The sequence below is a fragment of the Bufo bufo genome, chromosome 4, assembly GCF_905171765.1.
Source record: "Bufo bufo chromosome 4, aBufBuf1.1, whole genome shotgun sequence".
Taxonomy (NCBI): domain Eukaryota; kingdom Metazoa; phylum Chordata; class Amphibia; order Anura; family Bufonidae; genus Bufo; species Bufo bufo.
In genome coordinates, this window is record NC_053392.1 from 134,335,575 (window position 1) to 134,359,824 (window position 24,250).

A 24,250-nucleotide genomic window follows, 5' to 3' on the forward strand; every position below is an offset into this window, starting at 1 on the left:
CTATATAGCCGTTGTCACAGCTACGGAAGAGAGCTAGTACCCTGAAGAACCGGGACCTAACTGAATGATGGTTTGCTACCCTAACTAAATGGCTGGAGGGGTGCCCATAGCCATACCGTGGGTAGACCTATAAGGGGGCATACCCTGAGGAATATGGAAAGAAAAGGTAAGGAGGGTGGGGCACCGGAAACGCACGCAAGTAAGATGAGGGCGTGCCTCTCTTTTATAGGTGCCTGCGCCCCTCCCACAAATGCAGGCTGACTTGTCAGCCTTATCTATTTGTGGTCACGGCTACGGAAGAGAGCTAGTACCCTGAAGAACCGGGACCTAACTAAATGATGGTTTGCTACCCTAACTAAATGGCTGGAGAGGTGCCCTTAGCCATGCCGTGGGTAGGCCTATAAGGGGGCAAAAAACAACCAAGTAGAGTAGAGAGTACCTTTATTAAAGCTGAACAACTCACAACGCCAAACTGCGAAAGGCCTTGGATATCTCGGCCTGGGGGTTCGGGATATAACGCGCAAAGCATGAGGAGCGCCAGCGGCCCATTTTACGAATAACATGGCCGGGGACATTATGCTTTGAAGCTGCGGATGCCGCCCCAATACGGAAGGAGTGCCCTGAAATTGCCTGGGGGTCGAAGCACAAACCAGAAGCCAGGATACAAATGTGTGAAATGAACTGGGAAGCCGTGATGGCCCTGACTTTAAACGGGAGCAAAGGACTGTCTGGGGCGGAGTCTCCCAAAACTGCCAGCAAACTCCTGAGGACTTGAACTGGGCACCATGCATTGAAAGCCTGAAAATACTTCACCTCCACTGGTGGCCCCACCTGAGAAGTTTTGGAAGTGAGGAGGTATAGGGAGAAATGGTCGCCGCGCCATACCAGCTGACCCCTGGTTAAACCCTTGGTCCTGGCAGAAACGCTGGTAAATTCGCCGGGTCTTAACCCCTTAACCTCCTCAGGACCGCCGTACGCAGGATTGCGTCTTTGCGGCGGTCCTGTTGTTCTGGGTGGACGCGCCGGTGCGTCCTCTCGCGAGACGCGAGATTTCGTGCATTGCCGGCCCGCGCATGCGCATCGCGGGCCGGCAAAAGTTAAAGAAGTATTTCGTCACCAGCCTGCCAGCAACGATCATTGGCTGGCAGGCTGGCGATTTTCAAAAAATCAAATCAGAAGCCAGATAACAGATCATATTAGTAAATATGATCTGTTATATGGCTTCTCTGCTTCTCTGCTGGTCCTTTTCGTCGGTTGGATCCAGCAGAGAAGCAGACTTCACTGTGAGTACCCACCAACACTACACCTTAGCCCCTGATCACCTTCCATCACCCCCATCATCCTAATTAACCCCTTGATCGCCCCCTGTCAATCACTTAGTGAAAGACAAAAAGTGATCAGTGTAAACTGTCACTTTTTTTTTTCACTAGTATTGGCTGTTAGGTTTTAGGGATAGTTTAGGCCCCTTGGTTAGGTAGTTAGCGTCAGTTAGCGCCCAGCCCACCGCACCGCAGTCACTTTTATTCGCTGTTTAGCGTATCGCTAATCAGCATTTGTACTTTTATAGTATCTGTAAGTGATCAAAACTGATCACGGTCAGATCTATAATAGTATTAGTGTCACCTTAGCTCGCCCTCCACTCAAAACGCAGTGTTTGCCCGATCAGGCCTGATCGGTCGCCCACACGTGCGTTCACCCACGCCCGCCCCACCGCAGTGACAAAAAAAAATTTGTTTTTTGATCACTGCACATTCACTTTACACGCACTGCGGCGATAAAAAAATCAGTTTTGATATTTTTTATCAACCGCAGCGGCCTCCGGTACTTCGCTAGCCTCCCCTTTGTAAGACAGGCTTGCTTTTTTTCTTGGGTAGTCTCAGGGAATACCCCTAAATTTAGTAGTCCAAAATGTCAAACAGGGGGTATTCTTCTGAAGAGGCCTACAGGATTCTGACCCAGTCGGATGAGGAGTGGGAACCCTCATCTGACGAATCTAGCGGGTCAGAATATGAACCTGTGGAAAGCAGTGGCTCTCTGACCCAAAGTTCGGACGAGGAGGTGGAGGTCCCTGGCAGCACCAGGCGTACCCGGCCCCGTGTCGCTAGACCACAGGTTATGCAGGATCCGCTTCAAGAGCAGCAGAGTGGGGCTGTCGCTGCCGGATCACGTGGTGAGGCATACACCAGCAGCGCAGCCCTTCCTGGACCTAGTACCAGCACTGCCGTACAACATGGTGACGTGGCGAGCACCAGAAGGGCAGTTGAAGCTGGTACGGTGGCACGTGCACTAGTTACCCCGTCGCAGCCACCGCGCAGACAGGCCCGTAGAGCCCCTAGAATCCCTGAGGTGCTGGCAAACCCTGATTGGCAGTCACCAACTTCAGCCGCACCTGTAGTTCCCCCTTTCACCGCCCAGTCTGGAGTTCGGGTTGAGACGGCTCAAATCGGTTCGGCCCTGGGATTTTTTGAGCTGTTCTTGACTGCGGAGCTCTTGGACTTAGTCGTGGCAGAGACAAACCGGTATGCCACACAATTTATATCCGCCAACCCGGGAAGCTCTTATGCCCAGTCTTTCCGGTGGAAACCAGTCCAAGTTTCCGAACTTAAAATTTTTCTGGGCCTTCTCCTCAACATGGGTCTAACTAAAAAGCATGAATTGCGGTCATATTGGTCCACGAACCCGATTCATCACATGCCCATGTTCTCTGCTGCTATGTCCAGGACACGATTTGAGACCATCCTGCGTTTCCTGCACTTTAGCGACAACACCACCTCCCGTCCCAGAGGCCACCCAGCTTTTGACCGGCTCCACAAAATTCGGCCCCTCATAGACCATTTCAACCAGAAATTTGCAGATTTGTATACCCCCGAGCAAAACATCTGCGTAGACGAGTCCCTAATACATTTTACCGGGCGCCTGGGCTTCAAACAATACATCCCAAGCAAGCGTGCCCGGTATGGGGTCAAATTGTATAAGCTCTGTGAAAGGGCCACAGGCTATACCCACAAATTTCGGATCTATGAGGGAAAAGATCAGACCCTGGAGCCGGTCGGTTGCCCTGACTACCTGGGGAGCAGTGGGAAGACAGTCTGGGACTTGGTGTCACCCTTATTCGGCAAGGGGTACCATCTTTATGTGGACAATTTCTACACAAGTGTGGCCCTCTTTAGGCATTTGTTTCTAGAACGGATTTGCGCCTGTGGCACCGCGCGAACTAGTCGCGTGGGCTTCCCCCAACGGCTTGTAACCACCCGTCTTGCAAGGGGGGAGAGGGCTGCCTTGTGTAACGAAGAACTGCTCGCGGTGAAATGGAGAGACAAGCGTGACGTTTACATGCTCTCCTCCATTCACGCAGACACGACAATCCAAATTGAAAGGGCAACCCGTGTCATTGAAAAGCCCCTCTCAGTCCACGACTATAATGCGCTCATGGGAGGGGTGGACTTCAATGACCAGATGTTGGCTCCCTATTTAGTTTCCCGCAGAACCAGACGCTGGTATAAGAAGGTGTCTGTATATTTAATTCAATTGGCTGCCTATAATAGTTTTGTTCTCTACAGTAAGGCTGGGAGAACAGGATCCTTCCTCAAATTCCAGGAAGAGATCATCGAGAACCTCATTTATCCGGGAGGTTCCGTGGCCCCATCCACCAGTGTAGTTAGCCGTCTACACGAGCGACATTTCCCCAGTGTCGTTGCTGGTACCTCAACCCAACCGCCACCCCGAAAAAAATGTCGTGTCTGTAGCAGGAGTGGAATAAGGCGTGACACCCGCTATTTCTGTCCTGACTGTCCGGACCACCCTGCCCTATGCTATGGTGAGTGTTTCCGGAAGTACCACACACAGGTACACCTAGCATAGGGATCACATCTCACCAGGACAGGCACACAGGGCTATTAGGGCCCTTTCTCTCACAGCTGCTGCAAACCTCTCCTTTCACCTGGGATAAAGTGCATAACGTACTTCGCCACATCTTTGGGCGATTTGCGCTTTGCACATTGTCCCATGGGGAAGGAGAGGTTTGCTCTATAAAGGTAAAAAAAACTAAACAAAAAAAAAAATACCGGTAAGTAAAAAAGTTAAACGTTCAGTTAAAAAAGTTTAAAAAAAGTTTCTATGTTCTGTTCAACAGTTAATAAAGTTATTGCTTTGCGGCCTGGTTTTTTCTTTTTTGTTTTGTTTTTTTTTACCTTCCAGGTGGACCAACCGATCGACCAGCTGCAGCACTGATGTGCATTCGGACAGAAGCATTGCGCTGCTGTCAGATTACACGCAAGTCGGTGTATGCGGCGCTGCAAGACGAGATTTCTCCTCTGCAGTAAAAGATACGTTTGCCGAGGCATATGAGCTGAGGAGGTGGCGGTGTTCATATACTTTGGCAAACACTTTGTATATATAAAAAAAAAAATCCCGGCAATGATTTATTCATCCACATCGATTGATGTGAATGGAGAAATCTGGTTTGCCAGGGCATACGAGCTGAAGTGGGTATGGATGTTGGGCGGAGCTCCTATGTCCTGGCAGACGCCTTTCCCCTCCTTTTTCTTTTTTTGGCAGAGATTTTTTCATCCACATTGATCGATGCGAATGAAGAAATCTGTGACGTTCATTTTTTTCTTTCAGCCCAGAGGCTGAACAAAAAAAAAAAATCTCATTACCCGTATGCTCAATATAAGGAGAATAGCAGAAACTCCTAATGCTGGGCATACATGTAATGATTGCGGAGACCCTCAAATGCCAGGGCAGTACAAACACCCCACAAATAACACCATTTTGGAAAGAAGACACCCCAAGGTATTCGCTGAGGGGCATATTGAGTCCATGAAAGATTGAAATTTTTGTCCCAAGTTAGCGGAAAGGGAGACTTTGTGAGAACAAAATCAAAAAAATCAATTTCCGCTAACTTGTGCCAAAAATTTTTTTTTTCAATGAACTCGCCATGCCCCTCATTGAATACCTTGGGGTGTCTTCTTTCCAAAATGGGGTCACATGTGGGGTATTTATACTGCCCTGGCATTTTAGGGGCCCCAAAGCGTGAGAAGAAGTCTGGTATCCAAATGTCTAAAAATGCCCTCCTAAAAGGAATTTGGGCCCCTTTGCCCACCTAGGCTGCAAAAAAGTGTCACACATCTGGTATCTCTGTATTCAGGAGAAGTTGAGGAATGTGTTTTGGGGTGTCTTTTTACATATACCCATGCTGGGTGAGATAAATATCTTGGTCAAATGCCAACTTTGTATAAAAAAAATGGGAAAAGTTGTCTTTTGCCAAGATATTTCTCTCACCCAGCATGGGTATATGTAAAATGACACCCCAAAACACATTCCCCACCTTCTCCTGAGTACGGAGATACCAGATGTGTGACACTTTTTTGCAGCCTAGGTGGGCAAAGGGGCCCACATTCCAAAGAGCACCTTTCGGATTTCACAGGTCATTTACCTACTTACCAGACATTAGGGCCCCTGGAAAATGCCAGGGCAGTATAACTACCCCACAAGTGACCCCATTTTGGAAAGAAGACACCCCAAGGTATTCCGTGAGGGGCATGGCAAGTTCCTAGAATTTCTTATTTTTTGTCACAAGTTAGTGGAAAATGATGATTTTTTTTTTTTTTTTTTTTTTTCATACAAAGTCTCATATTCCACTAACTTGTGACAAAAAATAAAAATTTCCATGAACTCACTATGCCCATCAGCGAATACCTTGGGGTCTCTTCTTTCCAAAATGGGGTCACTTGTGGGGTAGTTCTACTGCCCTGGCATTCTAGGGGCCCAAATGTGTGGTAAGGAGTTTGAAATCAAATTCTGAAAAAAATGACCTGTGAAATCCGAAAGGTGCTCTTTGGAATATGGGCCCCTTTGCCCACCTAGGCTGCAAAAAAGTGTCACACATCTGGTATCTCCGTACTCAGGAGAAGGTGGGGAATGTGTTTTGGGGTGTCATTTTATATATACCCATGCTGGGTGAGAGAAATATCTTGGCAAAAGACAACTTTTCCCATTATTTTATACAAAGTTGGCATTTGACCAAGATATTTATCTCACCCAGCATGGGTATATGTAAAAAGACACCCCAAAGCACATTCCTCAACTTCTCCTGAGTACGGGGATACCAGATGTGTGACACTTTTTTGCAGCCTAGGTGGGCAAAGAGGCCCACATTCCAAAGAGCACCTTTCGGATTTCACAGGTCATTTTTTACTGAATTTGATTTCAAACTCCTTACCACACATTTGGGCCCCTAGAATGCCAGGGCAGTATAACTACCCCACAAGTGACCCCATTTTGGAAAGAAGAGACCCCAAGGTATTCGCTGATGGGCATAGTGAGTTCATGGAAGTTTTTATTTTTTGTCACAAGTTAGTGGAATATGAGACTTTGTATGAAAAAAAAACAAAAAAAAAACAACATCATTTTCCACTAACTTGTGACAAAAAATAAAAAATTCTAGGAACTCTCCATGCCCCTCACGGAATACCTTGGGGTGTCTTCTTTCCAAAATGGGGTCACTTGTGGGGTAGTTATACTGCCCTGGCATTCTAGGGGCCCAAATGTGTGGTAAGGAGTTTGAAATCAAATTCAGAAAAAAATGACCTGTGAAATCCGAAAGGTGCTCTTTGGAATATGGGCCCCTTTGCCCACCTAGGCTGCAAAAAAGTGTCACACATCTGGTATCTCCGTACTCAGGAGAAGTTGAGGAATGTGTTTTGGGGTGTCTTTTTACATATACCCATGCTGGGTGAGAGAAATATCTTGGTCAAATGCCAACTTTGTATAAAAAAATGGAAAAAGTTGTCTTTTGCCAAGATATTTCTCTCACCCAGCATGGGTATATATAAAATAACACCCCAAAACACATTCCCCACCTTCTCCTGAGTACGGAGATACCAGATGTGTGACACTTTTTTGCAGCCTAGGTGGGCAAAGGGGCCCATATTCCAAAGAGCACCTTTCGGATTTCACAGGTCATTTTTTTCTGAATTTGATTTCAAACTCCTTACCACACATTTGGGCCCCTAGAATGCCAGGGCAGTATAACTACCCCACAAGTGACCCCATTTTGGAAAGAAGAGACCCCAAGGTATTTCGTGATGGGCATAGTGAGTTCCTAGAAGTTTTTATTTTTTGTCACAAGTTAGTGGAATATGAGACTTTGTAAGAAAAAAATAAAAAATAAAAAAAATCATCATTTTCCGCTAACTTGTGACAAAAAATAAAAGTTCTATGAACTCACTATGCCCATCAGCGAATACCTTAGGGTGTGTACTTTCCGAAATGGGGTCATTTGTGGGGTGTTTGTACTGTCTGGGCATTGTAGAACCTCAGGAAACATGACAGGTGCTCAGAAAGTCAGAGCTGCTTCAAAAAGCGGAAATTCACATTTTTGTACCATAGTTTGTAAACGCTATAACTTTTACCCAAACCATTTTTTTTTTACCCAAACATTTTTTTTTTATCAAAGACATGTAGAACTATAAATTTAGAGCAAAATTTCTATATGGATCTCGTTATTTTTGCAAAAAAATCGTTAAATTTCGATTAATAACAAAAAAAGTAAAAATGTCAGCAGCAATGAAATACCACCAAATGAAAGCTCTATTAGTGAGAAGAAAAGGAGGTAAAATTCATTTGGGTGGTAAGTTGCATGACCGAGCAATAAACGGTGAAAGTAGTGTAGGTCAGAAGTGTAAAAAGTGGCCTGGTCTTTCAGGGTGTTTAAGCACTGGGGGCTGAGGTGGTTAAGGACTCAGCCTTATTTCACTTTAACCCCATAGGGACATAGCCTTATTTCACCTTAAGGACCAGGCCATTTTTTGCAAAGCTGACCAGTGTCACTTTAAGTGCTGATAACTTTAAAACGCTTTGACTTATCCAGGCCATTCTGAGATTGTTTTTTCGTCACATATTGTAATTCATGACACTGGTAAAATGAAGTCCCCCCAAAAAATTTTTTGCATAAAAAAATACCTAATTTACCAAAAATTTGGAAAAATTTGCAAATTTCAAAGTTTCAGTTTCTCTACTTCTGTAATACATAGTAATACCCCCCAAAATTGTGATGACTTTACATTCCCCATATGTCTACTTCATGTTTGAATTATTTTGGGAATGATATTTTATTTTTTGGGGATGTTACAAGACTTGAAATTTTTCAGAAATTTACAAAAACCCAATTTTTAGGGACCACTACAGGTCTGAAGTCACTTTGCGAGGCTTACATAATAGAAACAGCCCAAAAATGACCCCATTCTATAAACTACACCCCTCAAGGTATTCAAAACTGATTTTACAAACTTAGTTAACCCTTTAGGTGTTGCACAAGAGTTATTGGCAAATGGGGATGAAATTTGAGAATTTCTTTTTTTTGCTTAATTTTCTATTTTAACCCATTTTTTCCACTAACAAAGCAAGGGTTAACAGCCAAACAAGACTGTATCTTTATTGCCCTGACTCTGCTGTTTACAGAAACACCCCATACGTGGCCGTAAACTGCTGTACGGCCACACAGCGGGGCGTAGAGTGAAAGGTGCGCCGTTTGGTTTTTGGAGGGCTGATTTTGCTGGACTGGTTTTTTGACACCATGTCCCATTTGAAACCCCCCTGATGCACCCCTAGAGTAGAAACTCCATAAAAGTGACCCCATCTAAGAAACTACACCCCTCAAGGTATTCAAAACTGATTTTACAAACTTTGTTAACCCTTTAGGTGTTGCACAAGATTTAATGGAAAATAGAGATACAATTTCAAAATTACACTTTTTTGGCAGATTTTCCATTTTAATATTTTTTTTCCAGTTACAAAGCAAGGGTTAACAGCCAAACAAAACTCATTATTTATGGCCCTGATTCTGTAGTTTACAGAATCACCCTATGTGGTCGTAAACTGCTGTACGGGCACACGGCAGGGCGTAGAAGGAAAGGAATGCCATACGGTTTTTGACACCATGTCCCATTTGAAGCCCCCCTGATGCACCCCTAGAGTAGAAACTCCAAAAAAGTGACCCCATTTTAGAAACTACGGGATAGGGTGGCAGTTTTGTTGGTACTAGTTTAGGGTGCATATGATTTTTGGTTGCTCTATATTACACTTTTTGTGCGGCAAGACAACAAGAAATAGCTTTTTTGGCACCGTTTTTTTTTTTTGGTTATTTACAACATTCATCTGACAGGTTAGATCATGTGGTAATTTTATAGAGCAGGTTGTCACGGATGCGGCGACACCTAATATGTATACAATTTTTTTTATTTATGTAAGTTTTACACAATGATTTCATTTTTAAAACAAACAAAAGTTTTAGTGTCTCCATAGTCTAAGAGCCATAGTTTTTTCAGTTTTTGGGCGATTATCTTGGGTAGGGTATGATTTTTGCAGGATGAGATGACGGTTTGATTGTTACAATTTTGGCGTACATGCGACTTTTTTGATCACTTTTATTACCTTTTTTGGGAAGTAAGGTGGGCAAAATTTCAATTTCATCATAGTTTTTTATTTTTTATTTTTATGGCGTTCACCGTTCGGGTAAAGTAACATGACCGTTTTATAGATCAGGTCGTTACGGACGTGGCGATACCAAACATGTGTAGGGAATTTTATTTTTTTCATTTTTAATGAGTGATAAATGTGTTTTTTGATTTTTACTTTTTTTTTACCCAGACCCACTTGGTTCTTGAAGATCCAGTGGGTCTGATGTCTGTATAATACAGTACAGTACACTATATAGTGTTTTGTACTGTATTTTACTTATACTTTGTCTAAATAGATCTATGCCTTTAGCACAGATCTGTTCAGCACCATGGACCCTGCTGTCTGAGAAGGCGTCCTGTTGCCATGGGAACCTTCCCCGCCTGCTCAGTTGTGGCCACAACTGCGCAGACGGGGAAGGGTAAGGAGGGGGGCTCCCTCCCTCTGTCACCCAATCCTGTCTGGGGGCTGCAAAGGCACATGATGGGAGAGGGAGGGAGCTCCCGACTGTTAACCTCTGCTTTTCCATACCGCGGTCCGTACGGACCGCATAATGGAAAGGGTTAAACGGCTGACATCGCATCACAGATGTCAGCCGTTTATACCAGGGTGTCAGCAATGTGCTGACACCCTGGTATACCCACTGGCCACCAACGATTATTCAAGGGGAGGCGAACCGTCCGCAACCCCCCCCCTGCACCTCCCGCCGCCATAAAATATTTTAGGGGTGCAGGGGGGGTTGAAAAAAACTATATTTTAGGCATATAAAGTTTCTGATCCCCGCGAAAGCGCAGCAAACCGCAGGTCTGAATTGAGCTGAGGTGCCTGCTCAATGATTTGAGCAGGCACCTTGTTCCGATCACAGCCGGCCGGGCGGCAGTGATCGGAACAACACATGACGTACCGGTACGTCATGTGTCGTGAAGAGGTTAAGAACCCGTAGAAGCTAAGGTACATGGCCGCCTTGATGACTGTGCTGGAATAGAGCCCAAAAGGAAGACCATCTAGGGAGGTGGAAAGCTTCCTAAAAAATTCCCCTGACACCGGCTGTCTGCTCGGGATGGCCCCTTCGCTACTCTTCTGAACGCCCCTGAGTGTCGCCCTAACTGCCTGGGACAAGAAAACCGACCTACTCTCTGGATCCTCCAACATGAAAAAATGCTGGACTCCGGCCAAGTATAACTTGATAGTGCTGAAAGACAGTTTGAGGTCAGTATGACAGTAAGCTATGAAGGCTGTGACGTAAGCGGTCCTGTCAGTGTCCTTTCTTGGATGCAGGAGTGTGAAACTGTAGAAAGTGTTCCAAGCGGCTTTGTAATTCCTGGCCGTGTTAACAGACAGAGACTTCTGCATCAGAGACTTTGCTGAAGAAATTAATGATTTTAATCCATTATTAGAGTTTGATAAATTGGAGGGGGTAGCCCCACTCGGTCTGCCTCCGGCATGATCTGGAAAAAAGTATTGAAATTAAAATGAGACAAAGCATCTGCGGCGACATTACGTATGCCCTGAATGTGCCTGCATGACACATGGAAATAAAATTGCAGCGAGAGCCAAACCAGCCTGCGGACAAAAGACATGATCTGGGGTGACTGTGATCTGCCCTTAGCGATGATATCTACCACTGTCTGGTTGTCGGTGATGAACGCCACGGAAGAATTGGCCCATTGCCTGCCCCAGACTTGGGCCGCCGCCACAATTGGGTAAAACTCCAACAAGGGAGAAGATTTCAATGCGACTCTGGCTGATGAAATCTCTGATGGCCAAGCGCCCGCAAACCCCTGATTTCCACAGATTGCCGCGAAACCCCCGGAGGCGGCGGCGTCCGAGAAAATCAAGGTGGATGCTGGCCCCAGTTGCGAAACGAACATGGAGACTCCGTTCCATTTGGCCAGAAAGTCCCTCCACATGGCCAGGTCGGCCATGGATTGGGCATCTAAGGTAATGAGGCTGTCTTGCTCGGGAGCTGAGGGAAGTAGCTGCAGGAGCCTGGACATGAAGGCTCTACCTTGGGGCATGACTCTAGTGGCAAAATTTAGGACTGGGACTGCAACTCTACCTTGACACACGTCCTACTGCCCACTGCCTTTGAGATAGCCTCCTTGATCTTTGTGAGCTTCTCAGCTGGTAACCTGGCCTCCATTTTTACTGTGTCCAAGATTATGCCCAGGAAGGTGATTACCGTCGCGGGGCCTTCTATTTTTGAAGGTGCCACCGGTACATTGAGTTTTGAAAAAAAGCTGGAGCAGAACCTGGAGCTTGCTTGGCTTGCAATCTGGCCTTTCTATTAAAAGAAAATCATCCAGGTAATGGATGACCAGCGGACAGTCGCAGTGGTTGACCAAGATCCAGTGCAAGGGCTGCTTTTGGACCCGAAAGTCAGGCGATTTGCAAAGTAGTACTGGTCTTGCCACTTGAAAGCGTCAGCGATGTCCGCCTTGGCCAACCATGCCCCCCTGCCTACCTGAAGGATGAGCAGAATAACCTCGTCTATGGAAGAATAGCGCATGGAAAACTCCTCAGAGGGGACTAAGGAATTTAAGCTGGGTATGCTGGAACCATGAGGTGCAGACAGGTCATAGATAAAACGTTTTTTATTGGTGAATTGTTTTGACACAATGCCTATAGGGTTGATTCTCCAGAGGTCAAAGGGAACAACGGAAAATGGACTGATGAGGAACCCCTTCTCTAAGGCCTCATGCACACGACCGTTTTTTTTTTTGAGGTCTGCAAAAACGGTGTCCGTAGGTCCGTGATCCGTGTCCGTTTTTTCTTCCGTGGGTCTTCCTTGATTTTTGGAGGATCCACGGACATGAAGGAAAAAGTTGTTTTGGTGTCCGCCTGGCCGTGCGGAGCCAAACGGATCCGTCCTGATTTACAATGCAAGTCAATGTAAAGTCAGGAGTCCCTATTATACCATCGGATCAGAGTTTTCTCCAATCCGATGGTATATTTTAACTTGAAGCGTGCCCATCACCATGGGAACGCCTCTATGTTAGAATATACCATCGGATTTGAGTTAGATCGTGAAAACTCATATCCGACAGTATATTCTAACACAGAGGTGTTCCCATAGTGATGGGGACGCTTCAAGTTAGAATATACTAGGAACTGTGTACATGACTGCCCCCTGCTGCCTGGCAGCACCCGATCGCTTACAGGAGGCTGTGATCCGCACAATTAACCCCTCAGGTGCCCCCCCTCCCTCCCCTGTATTACTGTACATTCATTGGTGGCCAGTGCGGCCCCCCCTCCCTCCCCTGTATTACTGTACATTCATTGGTGGCCAGTGGGTCCCCCCTCCCTCCCCTGTATTACTGTACATTCATTGGTGGCCAGTTGGCCCCCCCTCCCTCCCCCTCCTAATTAAAATCCCCCCCCCTATCATTGGTGGCAGCGGAGAGTTCCGATCGGAGTCCCAGTTTAATCGCTGGGACTCTGATCGGTAACCATGGCAACCAGGACGCTACTACACTACTGTCCTGGTTGCCATGGTTACTTAGCAATTTTAGAAGCATTATACTTACCTTCGCTGTCTGTGACCGGCCGGGCGCTCCTCCTACTGGTAAGTGAAAGGTCTGTGCGGCGCATTGCTTATAGCACAGACCTGTCACTTACCAGTAGGAGGAGCGCCCGGCCGGTCACAGACATCGCAGGTAAGTATAATGCTTCTAAAATTTGCTAAGTAACCATGGCAACCAGGACTGCAGTAGCGTCCTGGTTGCCATGGTTACCGATCGGAGTCCCAACGATTAAACTGGGACTCCGATCGGAACTCTCCACTGCCACCAATGATAGGGGGGGGGGGGGATTTTAATTAAAAGGGGGAGGGAGGGCCGCACTGGCCACCAATGAATGCACAGTAATACAGGGGGGGGGAGGGGGGGCCCACTGGCCACCAATGAATGTACAGTAATACAGGGGAGGGGGGGGGCCGCACTGGCCACCAATGAATGTACAGTAATACAGGGGAGGGGGGGGGCCGCACTGGCCACCAATGAATGTACAGTAATACAGGGGAGGGAGGGCCGCACTGGCCACCAATGAATGTACAGTAATACAGGGGAGGGAGGGGGGGCCGCACTGGCCACCAATGAATGTACAGTAATACAGGGGAGGGAGGGGGGCCGCACTGGCCACCAATGAATGTAATACAGGGGAGGGAGGGGGGGCACACTGGCCACCAATGAATTTAAAACTGGGGTGTGTGCCCCCTCCTGCCTGGCAGCACCTGATCTCTTACAGGGGGCTATGATACGCACAATTAACCCCTCAGTTGCGATCCGTCTGTGTGAAAGTAGCCTACGGACGCAGATCACGGACGCGGATGCCAATCTTGTGTGCATCCGTGTTTTTTCACGGACCCATTGACTTGAATGGGTCCGTGAACCGTTGTCCGTCAAAAAAATAGGACAGGTCATATTTTTTTGACGGACAGGAAACACGGATCACGGCCGCGGATGAACAACGGTGCATTTTACGAGTTTTCAACGGACCTATTGAAAGTCAATGGGTCCGCAGAAAACGGAACCACGGCCACGGATGCACACAACGGTCGTGTGCATGAGGCCTAATTCAGACTTTATTAGAGTCCCCACTGGCTCAGGATCCCTGGACTGGCGAAGAGCTACTAGACCTGTGTGAAAGCCTGTAGCGAACCCAGAGACCAGAAATTGAACAAACTGCGGGTTGTGGTGGACCTGCAGAAGGGCTGCCAGTAAATCCAAGTTGACCCCAATTAGTCAGGATGTCCTGGAGGACCTTTGAGGACAAGCCATTTGAGGGTGAGCCCAGAAACATACGGCACATACGTGAAGGGCCCTACATTTATTATAGTAACAGGCGTTCTGGTTGAAATTGTTACAGACCTGGCTGTTACCCAGGAAAACTATGGGACGCCCCAGCTTATCCGTGGTTGGGCCAGACCGTTGTTGAGACCCAGAGCTACTGGGAAGGGATCTGCCCTGGGACGTGGAGGGTCCTGCATTGGGGCACCAATCCGAGGAGTGGGCAATAGATTGGCAAGAGGCACACGCCGGGGCCTTTAGCCCTGCGAAGTGCCAGCAAAAAAGCTCCATGTCCATGGAAGCCCAGTTTGTGATGTGTTGGAATTGGGCCAGAACGGTGGCAGCTTTGGCCGAAAACGAGCGGTGGTAGTCGTAGAACGCGTGCCCACCGTACTTATGGCCCAAGTCCGTGACTCGGTAAAGGTAAGTGTCCAACTCCTCCCGCCTCTCAGGATGGACTGAGCAAAGGACATCCCTGAATAAACTGAACGCCAGGACGAACTCAGTGATGGACAGCTTTTTGTTTAGGCGGGGATCCCTGGCCTTAAGGACGATAGACACGTCGCCGCATGCGATTGTTTTGCTTTCTATTGTGTCATGAGCAGCTATTAGAATGGACGCTAGGTTGACGTCTTTCCCCTCTAGGATATCTTTTTTGATGTTGCTGGGGGAACGGGCCCTGAAGTGGAGGCTACTGGCAAGGGTGAAGCGGACCGGCTAGATGCCAACCCCTGGTAGGATTCGACTGCCAGGAGCCTAGACTGCACGTCTGAGACTGAGGAGGCAATGTTGTTCATCATAGAATGCAGTTGAGTCAGAGATAGCTGGAGAGTAGACATGGAGACTTGCTCCAAGTCTGGGGCTGCCGGTTCAGCCATCAGCAGTCTATATAATTTTGCCTTTCGGGCGGAAGCAGGGTGTTGGATCCCTCTCCTGTTTAGTTCTGCAATTAACTCAGGAATTGTCCAACTCCTTAGAGATGAGGAGCTGGGCCGCTCGGATGCGGGGGTTTCTGGAATCGATAGGGCCTCATCGATGTTGGAAGTGTGCGACATACTGCAGCTGCGAGGTGACAAACAAAATTAATAGCTGAGCTGGAGGCCCTGTATTTCGGAAGAGACACCCATAGTCGTGAATGGTGGTTGAAGAAGAACTAGTGAGTGGGCGAGTGCCTAGTGCTCTGAAAAACGGGAGCTACTGTGGAGGACCTGGCCAGACTAGAGCGTGAAATGGCGTAAGGAAGCTAAAAAGACGAGGCCACAGACAGGGAGTTTAGAAAAAAACTGAAGAAAATGAACATCAAACCTGAAATCGTACCGGAGAAAGAGAATATGGATTTGAGTCTGAAAACATGACAGGCGACAAATATGGTAATTAACAACGTGAACCTGACACATAACAGGCAACAGAGATGGAAAATAATAAAACGTGAAACCTGAAGCGTAACAGGCAACAGCGAAGAACGTAAGCCTGAAGCGCAACGGGCCACCGATAAGGTAAATAAAACATGAGCCTGAAGCGTAACAGGCAACAGATATGGTAAATGATAAACGTAAGCCCGAACGTAACAGGCAAGCGCCCCTCCCACCGGAAACGCACGCAAGATGAGGGCGTGCCTCTGTTTTATAGGTGCCTGCACCTCTCCCACAAATGCAGGCTGACTTGTCAGCCTTATCTATATGCCACTTTTGTGGTGTATATCTGGTTCAGATTCTGTCGTACACCATTTTGTGGCAGAATCTGCGACTTCTTCCCTGCTCACGTCAGGTCCAAAAAAGGGGGTGTGGCGTGGGCGGGCCGGCAGGCCCGTTTCATTCATAATTTTTTACGCCTAGAAAATGATCTGAATGTAAGACAGCAAGGAAGCTGGCTTACATTTAGACTGCGCTGGATACGCCAAAGTTATGTTGAGGCTGACGCCTTTACGTAACTTCAGCGATCCACCATCAGCACAGGGGCTTATTAAGACTGGCATCTAAAACGCCGGTCTTAATAAATGTGCCCCTTAGTTTTTATTGACCACTTTATTTATTTTTTAAATTGGGAGAATGGGGAAAAATAGTAAATTCATCTTCTGTCATTAATCCGCTGTAGGAAGGATCGCACGGTAAGTACTCTCGCTCGCTCCCCTCTGTAGAGGCTCCACTGCCACCAATGAGCACCGGCGATCACATATAAGCAATAGGGAATTAGCAAAATCATGCATTGCTAGTGGAACACACTGCCACTGATGATTTACTATTGTATTTGCCACGAATCATATTGGTGGCACAGAAGAATGAGAAGACAGGGCTATCTTGTCTAGCCCTGTCAATCAAAGGTGAGAGGGAGTGCATCGAGCACCGAGGGGGCGTAGCTGTAATGCTGCTCCAAGAGCTACTCCCGGTGATCCAACTGCCTAATCCGCATTAAAAAAAGTACACATTACTCAGCAGCTGTTTAAGATACAAACAAAATAAATATATAGTTTAACTCAACATGATCAACCCTACCAGGCAATATGCCTGGTTTAATAGGGTTGATCATGCTGACAGAGGCTCTCTTAAAGACGATATTTTGCAAGATTGCTTTATCAATGAGAATGATTTTGCAAGTGAAAAACCATCACAAATGTTTTTCTAGTTGCTGAGGGAAAAGATATATACACACTTGTTCTCAATAGAGATAGGTGAGTAAGCTACTGCCTGACACCTCTAGTGATGGATTATCTCCCTTGAGAGGCGCCGATATTCAACATGCCCGATCTTTCTCTGACATCTTCTGTTGAGGGAGTGTCTGCACACCTCCATACAAAAAAGGTAAATCGGCTGGTCCCACCAAAATCAGCAGGTTAGGACGACGGAACTTGCCAATTTTAGTGGGACCTGCTGACCATGTAACATGTATAGTGGTGTCCCGACTTTTTCCCCGACAATAGATGTCAGAGAAAAGAAGGACTGGGCATGTTGGTGTCTGGCAGTGGCTTATTTTTTAAAAACAAATGCATGGTTGGCCTTATGTGCCTCTATATGGGGGAGAGGGACGTATATATTTCAGATGCATGGCCACCTTTAGAGACCTACCGGTAGACAGCTATTTCTCCCAGGGAACAAAGGATCAGATCTGTTGCAATCACACTGATCTTTCTTTCCAATGTCATCTGCCATCACGGAGAGTCAGGAAACCCCTACAGACATCAGACAGCTGGCCAATCCCACCAAAATTGTCAGGTTCAGCAGACTTCCCTTTAATGTGCATGGACACTTTTAGTTTAATTTGTTTCAAAGAAAAGTTGATGACCATTATAGTAGTTGTCACCATTCATAACGCACATCCTATGCCCTTGTATGCCACATTATCAAACAGATTTCTTTTTAGTAGCCTGTGAAGGCAGACTGACAACCTCTGTGGAAACCGTAATGGCTGCCATAAGGGTTGTTGTCAAGTGATGTTATCTCCACTTTCCTGAGCTAAGGAGAAGAAAAGACTTAGGGGGTCATTTATTAAACATAAATACGCCTATAATAGGCGTATTTCTAGCGCAGGTTGTGGCGCAAAGGTGCTTTGTGCTGCAATCTGCGACTTTTCCTTGCTCACGGCAGGTCTAAAAATGTGGACGTGGGTGTGTTTTAGGCATAGAAAATGGCCTAAATGTAAGACAGCTAGGAAGCAGTCTTACATTTAGAAGTGGCGGTGGATCTGCTGAAGTTATGTAGAGTCCGGCGCCTCTACATAGCTGCGGCAAATCCACCGACAGAGCAGGGCCTTATTAAGACCGGTGTCTAAAATGCGGGTCTTAATAAATGTGCCTCTTATGACTTCATTTTAGGCTGATATGGTCTTTATGTTAAAAAAAAACACTGATTTTATGCTTCTCTTCCTACCGCCCCTCTCCATATTTCACCTTTGCGGTCTTGGCGTAGTAGAGGGTTCGGCCTCGCAATTTGAAGTAGCGTCTCCTCCATCGCTGAAAGGAACTTGTCTGCTTTTGTAGATGACCTTCTTTCACAATTGCCTGGGAAAAGTCAAGGAGACATGATAAGAACTCTATTTTCAGCATGACTGTCCTCCCATGGTATCAGGTAGTAACTCCTGCTCAGTTCTTATCTATAACTCGTTACCGATGCAGATTTATAAACCCGAAATCTGAACGTGGAGGAAAGGGGATTGTCTACAACAGTATACAGGGGAGAGTATACTGGAAATGGTGGTAAGAGAGGGGAAAGAAGCAATAAAGTTCCAGCTCCGTAGGAAGTCCTAGACACAGGGATCACATGTCCTTGACCGCATGGTTTATGGAGGCAAGTCCGGCCATCCTTTCAGATATTGACTACACTTTCCAATGAAAGGCTCATTAAAAGAAAAAAAGAAAAAACAGGATAGGTGTGAATGGCAGAAATAAGTAACTGCACGTATATTGTTTGGGCTGTGCATACATACAGAGCCATAGGCCACATTCGCACGATCCATTTTTCACATGGATTTTGCTGCACCAAAGTCATCACCGAATCACCCTCCCATTGTTTTAAGGGAAATCTGTCAGCTCCATAACACCCCCCAAACTAGAGTAGCGGTGTATGGTGTAAGTGACGCAGTCACTTGCATTCCGACGCTGCGCTCTCACAAACCAGCGGTAAAATGCATTGAGAGGACTCCCGAGCTCACACCCATAATGGAGAGGACTCAAAACATTTTACTGCTGGTTTGTAGGAGCATAGCGTTGGAATGCAAGTGAGTATGAAGATGAAAATGGCATAACCGGCCTCAGTGTCATTTATACTATACACTGCTTACTCTGGTTTGGGGGGGGGGGGGGGGGTCTTGGAGCTGAAAGATTCCCTTTAAATAAATCCACATTGTAGTTCATGTGGAGCATTTTTTTTTCCATGCATAAATTGAAAAATGTTCCTCCTTGCTGCAGATTCAGCATGGAAATTCCCATTGAAATCAATGGAAGGCATCAAAATCTGCACTAAAAAGCGCTTCAAATAGAAAACCACATAGAAAAATATGGAATTTTTAATGTCTACATTTTCAAGATGCTAATACAACCATGTGAGCATAACATACCCTAATATGTGTTAGAGATGAGACTTGCGGCCTCATGTGTGACCCATCTCTAACACCTAATTCTGCAGATGCCATGTAGCTGAGAGATGGACGCGGAGGGCCAGAGGACTTTCCGGTTTCTATATCATCCCCTCCCCCCTCACCGTATCTGCCATCTACCGCAGGCTCTCCACTTGGCTGTCCGAAGCATCAGCTTTGCCCATGTGTCCCCAACAACAAGCGCTGTCATCTGCCCGGCTACAACAACAAACATGGTCCTCAGGATGACTGTGACGGCAAACAATCTTGTCCTAAATGCCCCAACAGCAAACATCCTCTGCTTGACAACACCCACTCACTGCCTGTTCCTGACAACACTTTTCCTGTCAGAATGCATTAACGTTCTGTTCCTGACAACACCCACTCACTGTCTGTCGCTGCAAATCCCCTCGCAGCGCTCTTCAATGTCCCCATCCACCTGGCTTATGCAAGCAGCTTCTGTCACTGATCTATCTCAAGTCTCTGGCTGTTCGTGAATGTCTTACAAGTGTCTCCCCGTATATTACATGTCCCTGTCGTCTCCTCCCCACCCCCGCACGCCTCTGTATTCCATCTTGATGTGACACAAACCATTCTTGAAGTATCGCACATCCCGCAGTACATTTCCCAGGACATATTCTAAACTATGGAAGTAAACAAATGACATTGCCTGCTGCCTGCCTTCTTCTCGCATGTTCCTTCCTCTATTTAGAGAAGTGTTCTGACCAGAGACCATCATAGATGACTTCTAGCTTACTGTCTACCGAAGACTGATTCAGACAGTCGATAGCCAGCCAACTGCACATAGACAGCAGATGGGCCCATCCCCTTCACCCCCGGAGGGTTTTTTGTTTTTCACTCCCTGCCTTAGGCTACATGCACACGACCGTATGTGTTTTGCGGTCCGCAAATTGCGGATCCACAAAAAAAAGGGATGACGTTCCGTATGGCATCCGTTTTTTTTTTGCGGATCCATTGTAATAATGCCTATCCTTGTCCGCAAACTAGAAAAAAATAGGACCTGCACAATTTTTTTTGGACATACTGATGCGGACAGCACACGGTGTGCTGTCCGCGTTTTTTGCGGACCCATTGAAATGAATGGGTCCGCATCCTATCCGCAAAAAAACGGATCGGACACGGAAACAACGGTCGTGTGCATGAGGCCTTACCAGGGCCATAACTTTTTTATTTTTCAGTTCACATAGCTGTATGAGGGCGTTTTTTGTGGGACAAGTCGTACTTTATCATGGCACCGTTTAGTATTGTATAAGTTGTAGTAGGGAAATGAGAAAAAATTGCAAATGGGGAGGAACTGGAAAAAAATTTCCATTGCGATACAATTTTATGGGTTTTGTTTATACGGTGTTCTCTGTGTGGTAAAACCGACCTTCATTCTCACGTTTCATTGCCATATTCTGACACCTATAACTTTTTTTGTAGTTCTGTGTACGGAGCTGTGTAACGGGTTATTATTTGTGGGGTGATCTGTACTTTTCATTTGGGGGTGTGTTTGACTTTTTGATCACTTTTTATTCAATTTTTTATGGGAAGTGAAGCAACTAAAAATTGGCAAATCGGACATTTTGACTTTTTTTCTGTTTCGCCATATGGGATAAATATTTTTATATTTTAATAGTATGGGTGTTTTTGCACATTGAGAAGCCCATGATGTTTAGCTTTTTTTATTCTTTATGTATTTTCATTTTGGGGAAAAGGGGGGTGATTTTTTAAATATTTGTAAAAACATTTTTTTTTTTAACTTGTTTATAGTTCCCCCTAGGGAACTTGTGCAAAAAAATTCATTATCTCATAGACTCCAATGCGGGAGTGTGCGATTCTGGGTTTTTGCTCACCCAGATACAGTGGTCACATTTGACTACTGATCTGATGGGTTAAATGTGTGCGATCGATGTTATCGTCGATTGAATACATAAGCCACGGGCGCCTGCTAAAACAGCAGGCACCATGGCTCCAGCCTCGTTCACTTCCGAGTGTCTTCTTTAATGACCCGCACTGAGCCATACATGTACGGTGCTAGGCGGGAAGAGGTTAAAGAGGCGGTGCCACCATTACATGTTATTTTTGATTCAGCATGAAAAACTAGCTACTTTCTATAACAATATTGTTCCAGTTGCTCCATACTTCATTATTATGCCGCCCCCTGGTGTTTCATCTGTATAGTAATGTGCATGTCCACCTACTGAGCTACATATGCATGGTCATACATGCTCAGCTCCATCCTTCAATGTACACCATATATACCTACTGTTAGAAGCTGTGACAGTTACAGGGAGAGAGCTGCAGAAGAAGGTACATGCCTCCTGAGCTGTAATAGAGAGATGGATTCAGCAGAAGGGACATCCCCCTTTAGCTGGGATAGGGAGAGCAGCAGCAGAAAGGACACATCCCCTGAGAAAAGACAGGCCCCCTGATTTACCACATAGAAATAAATCTAGCAGAGCAATTGGAGCAATGAATGGTGAGATTGCTGGCTGGTTCTAGCTTTGTTAGAAAGAAGCTGTCATGTACTATAAGATGCCTGATTTTCATTGCTTTTCTCGTACATTGCATAGCCCCTTCAAAGCCGTAGGTTCTATTCACATGTCCATTGGATAGCGCAGCGAAACTTCTTGCCCGTTTTTAATCTGAGACTCATTCATTCAAGTATATGGTTGTGGGAAAAAACATGGATGCCAACAAGAATGGACATTTGTCTGCTTTTTGTGGAATGGCAACCTGAATCCGGGGTTTTTTAGTCAGTAAATAAAAAATAAAAAAAGACATTTGTTTCTTCAGGTTAAGGCTACTTTCACATTAGCGCTTCTATTTTCCGGGACTAAGATCCGTCATAGGGTCTCAATACCGGAAAAAAAACACTTCCATTTTGTCCCCATTCATTGTGAATGGGGACAAAACGTAACTGAACAGAACGGAATGCTCCAAAATGCATTCCGTTCACTTTGGTTGCGTTCTCATACCGGAGAGCAAACCGCAACAAGCTGCGGTTTTCTTTCCGTCATGGGATGCGGAGCAAGCAAATCCGTTTTCTCTGACACACTAGAAAACAGATCCGTCCCCCATTGACTTTCAATGGAGTTCATGAGTTCATGATCCGTCTTGGCTATGTTACAGATAATACAACCGGATCCGTCCATAACGGATGCAGGTGGTTGTATGATCAGTAATGGAAGCGTTTTTGCTGAACCCTGTCGGATCCAGCAAAAACGCTAGTGTGAAAGTACAGTAGCCTAAGCTGGTTGATAACCAATAACACAATTACAGACCACCCCTCACCACCACCGTTTCCAGCTTTGCCTGTCTTCTCTATTCTGTGATCTATCAGATCTGCCCTTCAGATAAATTCATAGTTAAGGGGTATTCCCATCTCAAACATCTATGACATATCCACAGGATGTACATGTCTGATAAATGCGGTTCTCAGCTCTGGGACCCGCACCCATCTGTAAAACAGTGCCCGGCCCGCAGATCTACCGGCAGCAGGAGGTGGCCAGGACCAAGGAAACCACAGAGATATGGAACAATGTGGCACAACCTCCTTAGAGGTCTCCATAGTCTACTCTGGACCACCTCCAGTCACCACATACTGGGGGGAGGAGGTCGGTGACCACCCTGAGGTGGGAATACCCCTCTAAGTAAATATTCCAAACTCATTTATAAGTTCTTGAATGTTTATTGGACATGACAGGGGGGTTGCCGCCACCAATGACAGAATGGTCAGACGGGGGGCTGTAAAGGTGGAGAAACAATAGCCATGTGGTTTTATTTCGTTTAAAAAATTATTTTATAGAAATGTAAATTATCCAGTAAGGTGCCCGAGGCGTGGTTACTTACGGTTAAGGAGCCCAGCCACGCCCCTGTGAAGGAGCCCAGCATCCAGGAATCTCCTCCTGGCTCACAAAGTTACAGTGTCGTAATCTCGCGATGCGCGAGCTAGTGAATGCGCAGTTCGTTCACTGAAGCTGATGCCAGCAAAGGGAACGAACACTTTGCCGGCATTGTGCATGTGCTAGCTCGCGCATCGCGAGAATACGACACTGTAACTTTGTGAGCAAGGAGGAGATTCCTGGATGCAGGCGGTGCTGGGCTCCTTCACAGGGGCGTGGCTGGGCTCCTTAAAGGGACACTGACAGGCCAAATCAGCATATATAGTTAGATATATGACATTACAGGTCTTATAGAGAGTCTTTTAAAAGCATATAAGTATCCCCCCTGTCCACCTTATAAAGAGCGAAATATAAAGTTTTATAACCTGCATCTGCAGTCAGCAATCTGCCCAAGGGGCGGCGTTTCATGTGAAAATGCGCCCAGCCAGCCTTCCCAACTGCCGTTCTTAAGCCCCGCCCAGCTCATCATTATTCACTTCGCTGGGCGGCGGCTAGAACTCTCCTCAGTCCCGATCCTGCGCATGGGCAATTCAATCCTCTGGGACGCACTATTAACCCCTTTGACGATGTGAGTGAGCAGCGCTCTGAAGCGCTGCTCTGAACAGTGCATGGCTGAGGCTGCAGCTGCCTCCAAGACGCAGGCAGGCTGTGTGTGTACGCATGCGCGATCTAACCACGGCGGGGCGCAGGCACAGAAGATTGGGCATGAATGATGCCCAGAGGATTGAATTGCCCATGCGCAGGATCGGGACTGGGGAGAGTTCTAGCCGCCGCCCAGCGAAGTGAATAATGATGAGCTGGGCGGGGCTTAACAACGGCAGTTGGGAGCGGCTAGCTGGGCGCATTTTCACATGAAACGCCGCCCCTTGGGCAGATTGCTGACCGGAGAAGCAGGTTATAAAACTTTATATTTCGCTCTTTATAAGGTGGACAGGGGGGATACTTATATGCTTTTAAAAGACTCTATAAGACCTGTAATGTCATATATCTAACTATATATGCTGATTTGGCCTGTCAGTGTCCCTTTAA

At 46.4% G+C, this 24,250-nt stretch overlaps 1 protein-coding gene across 3 annotated transcripts in view; it reads right to left on the reverse strand.

Moving 5' to 3' along the window:
- Nucleotides 1-24,250, reverse strand: part of DGKD (diacylglycerol kinase delta) — a 141,589-nt gene that overhangs the window by 97,286 nt on the left and 20,053 nt on the right. For all 3 annotated transcript variants that reach the window (XM_040427949.1, XM_040427950.1, XM_040427948.1), the window contains exon 2: nt 18,130-18,240. In XM_040427949.1, coding sequence (XP_040283883.1) covers nt 18,130-18,240 — 111 coding nt within the window. The remainder of the gene's footprint in view (nt 1-18,129; nt 18,241-24,250) is intronic.